General features: G+C 38.9%; 1 protein-coding gene across 1 annotated transcript; it reads left to right on the top strand.

Moving 5' to 3' along the window:
* Nucleotides 1-533: 533 nt before the first annotated feature.
* On the top strand, nucleotides 534-1784 carry LOC103337165 (F-box protein At5g49610-like). The gene has a single exon (XM_089041989.1). It carries the CDS (start codon nucleotides 534-536, stop codon nucleotides 1782-1784), a length of 1251 nt encoding a protein of 416 aa, XP_088898115.1.
* The last annotated feature ends 8411 nt before the right edge of the window (nucleotides 1785-10195 follow it).

Genomic DNA, 10195 nt, shown 5'->3' with positions numbered 1-10195 from the left:
ATGATAGCAGTTAGCATCTTTTAATATACGCAGCCCGTATAGTTTACATCAATATCCCAAAATAAATACTGTTTTGACTCAGCATCCGTGGCTAGTTGTTTTTCAGCCACAAATATACCGGGCCATGTGTTTGGTGCCACAGATTAACAGTAAGTGTGTGGCTATTACATCAACAATGGCCACCATTCAGATGAGGTGGCTAGGAAAACAGTGGCTACAACTCAATTTTCTATTTAAACAGGATGAGCTCGTGCCTTGCAGGGCCAGTCCGACCATTTGACACCTCTAAATGGATGGATGAATTACAGATTGAAGATTGAGTGATAATTTCTACAGTTTTAAAAATAAAATACAATAAAATGGATGAAAATAAAAAAATTCGGGATCTATATGACCACAAAAGTAGGGTACGTTCCCTATTTTCTAGTTAGTGTTTGTTTGATGATATGTGGGGCTCAGAGTCAGTTATTTAATCATCTTGACATCGAATTTGTTGTTAATGGTGCTGGGTTTGGCTCAGAAATAAAATGATAATGAATGATAGTATTGATGATCTCCCAGAGGTTTTATTGGTTGAAATCATTTGTCGACTTTCTTGTATCAAGTTTGTTTTTCAATGCAAGTGCGTGTCCAAGCGTTGGTGTGAACTCATCTCTAGTTCCCATTTTGTTGGGCAATATGTACGTCGCCAACGTGATTTGAAAACGCCCATTTTAGGTACAGTAGTTGTAGACAATGGAACATTCTTTCGGGTGGAAAACGAGGATGGTCTGATGATCGAGGATGGTCTGATGAGTTTGCAGCTACCTGTTATTTCAGAAGCCGCAGCAGAACAAAAATTATTTGTGGTAGGGGCGTGCAACGACTTAGTTTTGTGCTGCCCAAGCGAACTTGATCAACGCGATTATTACATTTGCAATCCATACACCAAGAAATGGGTTGCTCTTCCTCCCCCTCCTCGAATCCATAATTGGGTAAGCGTAGGGTTCATTTGTGATCCCTACTACAACTACAACTCATCTTCCTCCTTCGATGATGATGTTTCCATTAATGCTGAATATAGGTGGAGGGTTGTGCGACTACGTCAAGAGTTCTATGTGGACATCTTCTTTTCTGAGACCGGTGAATGGAGAGAGTCCGCTAATGTGGTATGTGGCCTACGAAATTATTTTGATATCATAACTGCTGGCGTTGCTTGCAATGGGAAGTTGTATTTTTCAGGTTCCGATCATGCATCCTCCTATATTCTGGAGTTGGATCCCTTCCAAGGTATCAGTAATATCAGTACTAGTAATGGTGATGGTGATGGCGATCATATTATTGTTGACAAATGTCGGTTCAGTCTGGCACCTCTTGATATGTCGTCTAAAGTGCGAGGAAATTCCCTTTCGATGTATCGGGTTCTTGGTGCATGTCGAGGGCATTTGCGGGTGACCGAGTTTGTGCTTGGTAATCATTTGAGTGTCTGGGAGTTGGATGCAGGCGATGATAATTTGAAATGGCGTTTGGTGGTCGACAAAGTTCCCTTCTTCGAGTTGGATTCCTCCTATTATGATGATGTTTCTTTGACGCCTCTAGATCAGTGTGCAAAATTTGCGATAGGTTTCCACCCGAGTATTGAGGATACCATCTACGTAGATGCTATGAAAATTATCAGGTGGAACTTTGGTGCAAGAATGTTTGAGTTTGTTCCAGAGATTCGAAGTCGGGCCATGCGTTGGAATCTCAATTTCATCCACCCATTTGTGCTCCCATGGTGGCCCACACCCGTTCCTAGCCTCTAAACTATTCTACTATAGCGAAAAGTGTGTAAAGCTCTAGCTCTGACTCTAGCTTTGATGCATGACCACCTTCTTCCATTCTCTGGTTACTGGCTCCTTTGGCTTTGGCTTGTGTTTTCCCTTGATTGATGTGTTCGTATTGGTGCTTTGAGGGTTTCGATTTTGGTGTAGTAGGTGATTATTGTGTGACTATCTTTGTATTTGCGCTGGTTTTTTTTTTTTTTTTTTTTTTTTTTCATTGGTGTTTATGATATTTGGTAGTCAAACTCTCCATAGTCTTTATTGTTATATATGGGTGAGTGAATTTTGGGGAGAGCATGTCTTACTGCGAAAATAGATGAATGTCAGATTTTTTTTACATAAGCGTAACAACAGTTGTTTAAAAAAAATATCCATAAAAATAATGTAATGTGTTATTGTAGGGGCTTTTTCGTTCCGGCAGCTACTACGGGCATTGGCTGCCGTAAAGGGTAGATGGATGAAATTGCCCCTTGAGCCTAAGTTCGAAGATCAAGCCCCAAGAATGCTTCGAAAGGATAGTAGGGCCTTAGGAAACACCTTGGTTACCTTCACCAATGAAAATAACGACAGCTTACAGATAAATTTTCTAGCTTGGCATGAGAAACTTGTGGCATGGGAGTTTAGCACTGAAGAGAAAACTAAGTGTTCCTAGGGGAAAGATGGGGTATTAAAGTTGGAGAGAAAGGATTTTGCAGAGAGGTTTGGTTGAGCATGAGGAAAAAGAGAGAAAAATGTGGCTTGAGTGTTTTTTCGGCAGCTTGAGAGACTCTGTCAAGTGTTAGAACAACTTGCCAAGAGGGAAAACTAAGGAAAATGATGAGCTGAGCACGAAATTGCTGGGTTTTGGGAGTAAGAGAGGAAGCTTGCTCTCTGATGTGGTTTATGCTTGTTGGGTAAAAGAGGCCCCCTTTTATAGTCGCTGGAAGCTGACATTTTCCAGGAAACCCTAATGGTTTCTATCCAATTTGGCTAAGTTTTCCCTTCCTTTCTCCCCTCATCCCTTCAATCATCCCATTTTGGTGAAATTTCCTCTGCCTATTTGCATAAAATCAAGGATTTTGGTTGCAAAAGCAAAGCCCTTTCGCAACCGCCTCGTAACTCCCATTTTTGCTATTTCCTTCCTTTCCTCCTTTTTATGGCTGTGGTCTGATGAGCAAAAGAGTGTATGCTTGCTGGTTCAGCAGTGATCGCGCCTCAATATCCTTGGTCATTTGGAAGTTTTTGCTTGAAACTTGTTCCTCCCATGTGCTGGAGCTTCCTAGCAGCTTTTCAGACTTTCCTTCGTGGCTTTATTCTTCAGCCAAGTGCTGGAACTTTGCAACTCTTCTATTGTAATTGTATGAGCCAAGTTGATTTATTGAGTAAGTGGGCTTTCTTTATCAAATGTTTGGCTTTTGGTTGAGTCAATAGACTATTTTGGTTGGGCTATATTTCTTTGTGAGATTATTCTTTTCTTTTCTTGGCTTACCTACACGTATGCTCTTCTAAGAACGGACAGCCCGGCGCCCTAGCAACCCGGGATTTCATTTCGCCCATCAATGGGCCTCATGACAATTTATTACCATCCATACCACAACTCACTCATGCAACGCATGGTTTGAGCCCATTTAAGCTCAGTAATGACATGTTGCTTATTTGTCGTGGACATGTGCAAAGCGATATGACGAACTTTGGTGCCCAAATTGGATTTTTCTATGATCAGGTATCAATGAGAACTTATTTGGGCCGAACCGTGGATTTTTTGGGCCTCAATAGTTATATTTTAGGTTGTAAGATAATCTAATGGGTAAGATTACAGGAAAATAATTTTAAATGCTTGCACTACACTATATAGTACTTATATTTGGTATGCCCCTTGCCCTCCCTCTCCACTTTTTTAAAGAATTCAATTAATAGATTATAGATTGTCATGCCCCAAAATCTGGACACGTGATAGCAACACGTACCTTGAAAATCCCAAAAACACCTAAGTCCCATGTGCTATATTTCCAAAATTCTCAATATACATTAAGCCCTTTTATCTAATTAAAATGGATTGGATCATAGTTTTCAATGGCACCAGAAAAGTAAATAAAACATTATATAACATTTTATTTGAAAGATAAACCAACCCCAGAGGTCATGGAATAGTACCAATAACCTAAGAAGCTATTTTAAAAAACAGATTATGAAATAAAACATCATCAACCCATACATAATTCATTTTTATACAAAGGAAGGAGAAACATAACCAACATCAAAGAATAGAATTCAGGACTTGAGATTATGTGGAATAGGATCAATATTGTTGACAAGTCGGGAAGTTGCACCCAGATGTCACCCAGGGTTATAATCTACATCAAAAGTAGGGGAGTATCACATACGTTCATCTACCCAACAGTCATGACCATGTTTAAAATTAAATAGCAAACACGAACCATTTTCATTGGATCCAAAACCATTGGCATGCTCAGGAAATTTTCTGCAAACGTTTTTCGGTGCACCTGTGTCAGCTTATCTAATGACTGATTCTTATAGGCCAACTACCCCTACCAAAATCACAATTATATCCAACTCACCTCGTACACTAGTGAGAGTGTCCATTTACCAGTTACACCTCGTTGACTAAACCTCGCATGTAGGATATTGCTAAAGCCTGGCCGCGTAACCCCTTCGGAGGTTAGGAGATCGAAACGCAGGGTGCCTTCAAATTTTCCTTGCTTGGGCAACTAATTCCTAGTCCAACATTCAAACATGTTACTAAAAATTCTTATTTTCAATTTAGTCCTTATACTTATTCTTATCTTTAATTGCACTTTGATCCTCATACTTATCAATAATTTCCAGTATTTGCACTTTGGCCCTTATACTTTCTCCAAATTACATTTTAGTCGTCATACTTTTTTTATAATTGTAAATAGATCCTTGAAGTCTCAAGTAATTGCAATATAGTCCATGTACTTTATGAAAATCCCAAAATCATCTCGAAGTCCTTGAAGTTCCATTCATGATCCAAAAACAGTAAGTTTCACAGTACGGTATGGTTTGAAAATGTGCGAGTTCTTTTACGTCTTTTCTTTTTCCGCCTTCATGCTTTAATATGGTCATAAAAGTCTTTTCTTTTCCCTTTTTTTTTCTTTTTCTTTTTTGGGCCTGAGATTTACAATTGAGGTTTATAATAGGGATTTGTAATTCGGGCTTATCAGTTTATCAGTTTTCTAAAAATTTCATTTTGTATTAATCTGAAACTCTTCATCTCCTTCTCCTTATTTCAACAGATTTTTGCTGCCTCTCTTTTTTCCACCAAATTTAAGTTTTGGTGAGTGTTATTCCCTTCCAGAAGCCCTCCTATACCCAAATCCAAAGCCTCTCATATCTTCTCAGACTCTCTCTCTCTCTCTCTCTCTCTCTCTCTCTCTCTCTCTCTCTGTGGTTTTTCTCTTTGATTAAATGATTATGTGGTCAACAAGGGTTTCAGTGAGAGATTTGGGGCCCTTCCTATTTCAAATCCCCACATCTGTTCTTTGGGATGAAAGCTTATGAAGTTGAACTCATTTTTTTTTTCTGGTTTGGTTCAGGTCACTGCTACAAGAGTTGTTGCAGAGGATAGTTTTGCTATCTATCTGGGTTCTGGGTTCAGGTATTCGGTATGGTACGCTACTGATCGGTACCAAATATCTGGTACCGCTACCATACCATACTCCCTTGATACGGTACAACATCATACCGAATATCTCATCATCGCAAATGAAATGGTATGAAATTGGTTTGGTACGGTATGATTAGTGTACGGTTTCGGTAATTCGGCTTTAGATGTCCAGCCCTAATTTGCATGCTTTCATATTTGATATGGGATTGAAAATGCCAGATCCAAGCGGAGCACTGCAGGCCCTCACCATTTTATATGCTCTTTTCATGTTTATTTCAATATGTGAGACTCATGAAATAGAAGGACAGCTACACCAAAACGCAATTGGACAAAGTTCGAGATGAATGAGCAAGTCATATGTTAGAATGGCTTTGAGTTTGAACTGTTAGCATCCTCCTTCATTTTACATGTTTTTTTTTCAAGTATTTTGCTCATATATAGACAAGAATAAATAATATATGGAGGGTTAATCGTTTTATTAGTCCCTGAATTTAGACTTGATTTGCATTTGAGTACCTCAATTTCCAAAATGGTTCCCGTGGTCCTTTAACTTTAGTTTTGTTTGGACAAATAGTCCTATCATCAATTTTGTTAATTTTTCTGTTAAATGCAAGGGCAAAATTGTATTTTTTTATCAAAATTGATTAAAATATGAATAAAATTTTTAAAAAACTAAACAATTCAAATTAAACTGTCTCTCTCCCCCTGTATTCCGATTTCTACTCCCTCAAACTTTATTTTTCTTTATTTTTGTTGGTTTTTTAATTTGATTTTCTTTTATTGCTATTTTAACAATATGATTTTTTATTCATTTTTTTGGTTTTAATATAAAAATACCATTTCGCCTTTGCATTTAACAGAAAATGTTAACAAAATTGACAGCAGGATCATTTGTCCAAACGAACCTAAAGTTAAAGGACCATGGGAACCATTTTGGAAATTGAGGTACTCAAATGCAAATCGGGTCAAAGTTTAGGGACTAATAAAACGATTGGAAAGATTGATTCATGGAAATGTTTAATGTATATTGAGGCTGTTGAGGCCCAAAAAGGTCCATGGTTGGGCCCAGATAAGTTTTCGGTCCAATATACTACTGTATTAAGAAAAATCAAATATTTGAGTACACGAAGGTTCGTCATATACGAGTCACACCACACGCGCCATGCCAAATAAATAATTCGTCATGTTAGGAATCGAGATTAAGATTGTAAAATGCATTATCTTCGCAAATTCATGCTAATTATCCCGTCAAACATAATAATTGAAAGCATGTCAAGCGATATGCCATGCCAAGTGACATGCCATGCCAAGTAGGAAATCATTATTACACACCCAACCACGCTACAAGTCTATGATCAAGCCACCGAATGCCCGGGTTGCTTGAGTGGGTTGTGGTATGGATGAGAATAATCATATATGGTTTTGACAATGCCGAGAAATGAAAGTTTTGGTTGCACGAGCCCGAGACTAGTTCATTTCACCTAAACACGCTGTGAGACAAGAAAGAAAAGAAACAATAAACCAAGCAAAATAACCTAACCAAAAATAACCCAACCAAAAATAAGCCCAATCAAAATAGCCTATTGACTCAACTAAAAGGCCCAAACATTTTAAATAGCCCACTTGCTTGATAAACCATCTTGGCCCATACAACTACCATAATAAGCTACAAAGGCACCAACACCTAGCTAGAGGAACAAAAGCCACGAAGGGGAGTTCTGGAGGTTCCAGCACATGGAGGGAGCAGGTTCCAAGCAAGAAACATTCAAAGTACCAAAGAACATTAGCTTGCGAGCTGCCAGAAGCACCCTTTGAACCAGCATGTACACTGGCAGATCCACAGAGGAGCAAAGAGGTGCAGCTGCACCTCTCCTCGCCGGAAACTTCCTGTGGATATCAGAATTTGCCCCTTCCCTATTGCCCACCAATTGTTCGACTAAATGCCTCAAAGACGTTGTTTTGTTTGCTGCTGTGTGAGACTCTAAATATTTACCTTAGATTGTTGGGCTCGATCTCACGAGCATGTAGGAGAAAACGGTTCATCAATCGGAGCTCCACAACCAAAGTTATGAATTTTCGAAGTTTTTCTAGAATTAAAGTTAGAGTTGCAGAGGCTCTTCGAGGAAGAAGAAAGACTCTGCTTCTCACTTTTGATTTTTTTTTAAATGGTCCAATAGCAAGCTGACACATGTCCATTTCTAACTGGGCTAACTTAAAAAATTCATTAAAAACTTATATGTGTGCCAAAAAATTCACAAAAATTACCTGAACTTTAATCACGTGTAATTTTATCTCGACCTCCAAATCACATGTGCTTTTGGTTAGATTAATTGTATTAATTTTGGTTAAATTAATTGGTATTGGCTTTTGTTAGATTAATTATGTAATTGACATGGATTTTGTTCATATTTGATATGAATTTTGGTAAACTAATTGTGTCACTGACATGGATTTTGTTCATATTAATTGATATTCCATACAGACTGTAATCAATTAGTAATACACGTAAAATTCTTATTTGTTTTAATTATGAATAACATTAGTATTGTTAAAATTCTAAGGGCATTTGGTTGTCTAAATTAATTTTTGAATTTTTAGCTTTTTTTTTTTTTTTAACACACTACATGGATATTAGACTTGAACCTTGGACCTTGCTTGAGTTCTTTGTGATTTTTTAGTCTTTTAAATCTTGCACCTCATCCCCTGAAAAATTCCTGGATCCGTCACTGAGCATGTATATTCAATTCCTTCCCTCATCAGACCTAGCCTTGGAAGAGGAGAGAAAAGAAGGAAGAAAGATGGCTGAAAATAGGAGTCCGAAACAGCCGGGGGAAAGGGGGCCTTGAGCTCCAAAAGATCCCTGATTTTGTGTAAATGGGCAGAGAAGATTTCACCAAAAAAGGATGATTGAAGGGATGAAGGGAGAAAGGAAGGGAAAGACTTGACAAAATGGGATGGAAGCCATTAGGGTTTCTTGGGAAGTGATGGTTTCCAACTGCTATAAATTGAGGCCTCTTCAACCCAACGAAATCAACCCACATCTAGAGAGCAAGCTTCATCTCTCACCATGAAATCTCTGCAATTTCATGCCCTATTCCTCCATCTCCTCCCACTTTCCATTCTGCCATGTCATTCTAGAGTCTGACATAGCTTTTGTCAGGCTGCTGGAAACTTACCCAAACCACCAAATACTTCACCATTAGCCACAACTCAGACCCAGAGAGCAAGCTTTCTCTCTAACTTACAAAACCCAAATAATCTGCAGAATGCTACTTCTTCTCCATTTTGCTTTTCTGGCAGCTGCCGGAAGAACTCTACTCTTCATTTTCCCTTTCCTAGCCAAATCTCTTACAAAACTTCTCCTTCCTTACCCTAACACTTCCTTTTCCCTCAAAGCAAGCCTAAATTTTCTCTTAGAGCTAAACTCATGTTGATTTTGCTCCCATGCCACATGCCACTCACGCTGAGCTTGAGAGTTTATCTGTAAGCATGAAGAAATTACCTGTAAGCTGCCATTATTTTGGTTGGTGAAGATAACCAAAATACTTCCTAAGGCTCTACTGCCCTTTCGATGTATTTTTGGACTTAACTTTCGAACTCAGGAGGGACAATTTCATCGATCTTTTACAGCAGCATCCCACCCCATTTGCAGATTGCCAAGGAAAAGTCCTCACAATGGCTAAAACCTAAATTTACTATGTATATTTCAAGTATGGATATATTTAAATTTATATATGTTTTTTAATGTATTGATATTCTGAGAGTAATCAAGTAAAGTGTAATTTCTAAAATATCTATAGTTTTGCACAAACAACTAAAGTTAAAATATCACTCATAAGATAAATTTATATATAGTTTTGTATTTATAATTATTTATACTAGAAGTTGTGATCACTTTTTTGCAGTGGTTCGTTCAAGTCATGGAACACCTACCAAGCCCACATGTACTGCAATTTCCACATCTACTGCCATTAAGCGTGTATGGTGTTAGGCATGACTATATAATCTAGTAGTCATAACATCCACATGGTCCCCCACACCAAGCTTTGTACAGCAACATGACTTCCTCAGTTCACACAAAGATTTTAACAAACCAACCCTCAACAGGTTTTTGCCGCAAAGCTTACTAGATGGACAATTTGCAATCCACCCAGTCTCCAAGTGTTGATACCAAAATGAACAGCCAATGAATACCAAACACGTGGAACAAACCAGGACTACGAGTGCCTTCGGCACTCACCTTCGGTACCAAGCCTACCGATCGCAACATTAGGGCAACACCCCCTTCACGGACGCTGCGGGCCTCACAATTGACGCCTTGAGTCCCACATCGAACTCAAACAAATTGCACACCTCCCAAGGCCTAAAAGAGGACACCCATCCCATTGAAGGTAATCAATCGAACCCACGGCATAACGCTATTGATCCAGAGTTCAAACTTACTTAATCCGCATTTACTTAAGACGGAGAGCCTTCGCCGCATACCACACCGGTGCTCTAGGATTACCGTGTTTGCTATCTTACGATCGCACACCCTACCGAGGACATCGGATACCAAGAGACCTAATCACTAAGTTACGCTGAAAGTATTAAACCATTTTTCACGGCAATAGCTAAGGCCAGGGAAATCGATAAAATCAACCACAAATCCTAAAACAATGGGAAACCATCAGACTACGCCTTTTCGGGGCGGATTCGACATCGTGACGGTATGCCAAGTGGAGTGCCCCCACACGCACCCTAGCACCCTTCGTATCCTTCGACG

Source organism: Prunus mume, linkage group LG7, assembly GCF_029339155.1.
Source record: "Prunus mume cultivar Tortuosa linkage group LG7, ASM2933915v1, whole genome shotgun sequence".
Lineage (NCBI taxonomy): Eukaryota > Viridiplantae > Streptophyta > Magnoliopsida > Rosales > Rosaceae > Prunus > Prunus mume.
Note: the sequence above shows the minus strand (reverse complement) of the source record. Positions and strands in the feature narration are given on the sequence as shown.

Excerpts from the sequence above, each read along its gene's own strand:
- LOC103337165 (XM_089041989.1), top strand. The coding sequence starts at position 534 with ATGAATGATAGTATTGATGATCTCCCAGAGGTTTTATTGGTTGAAATC.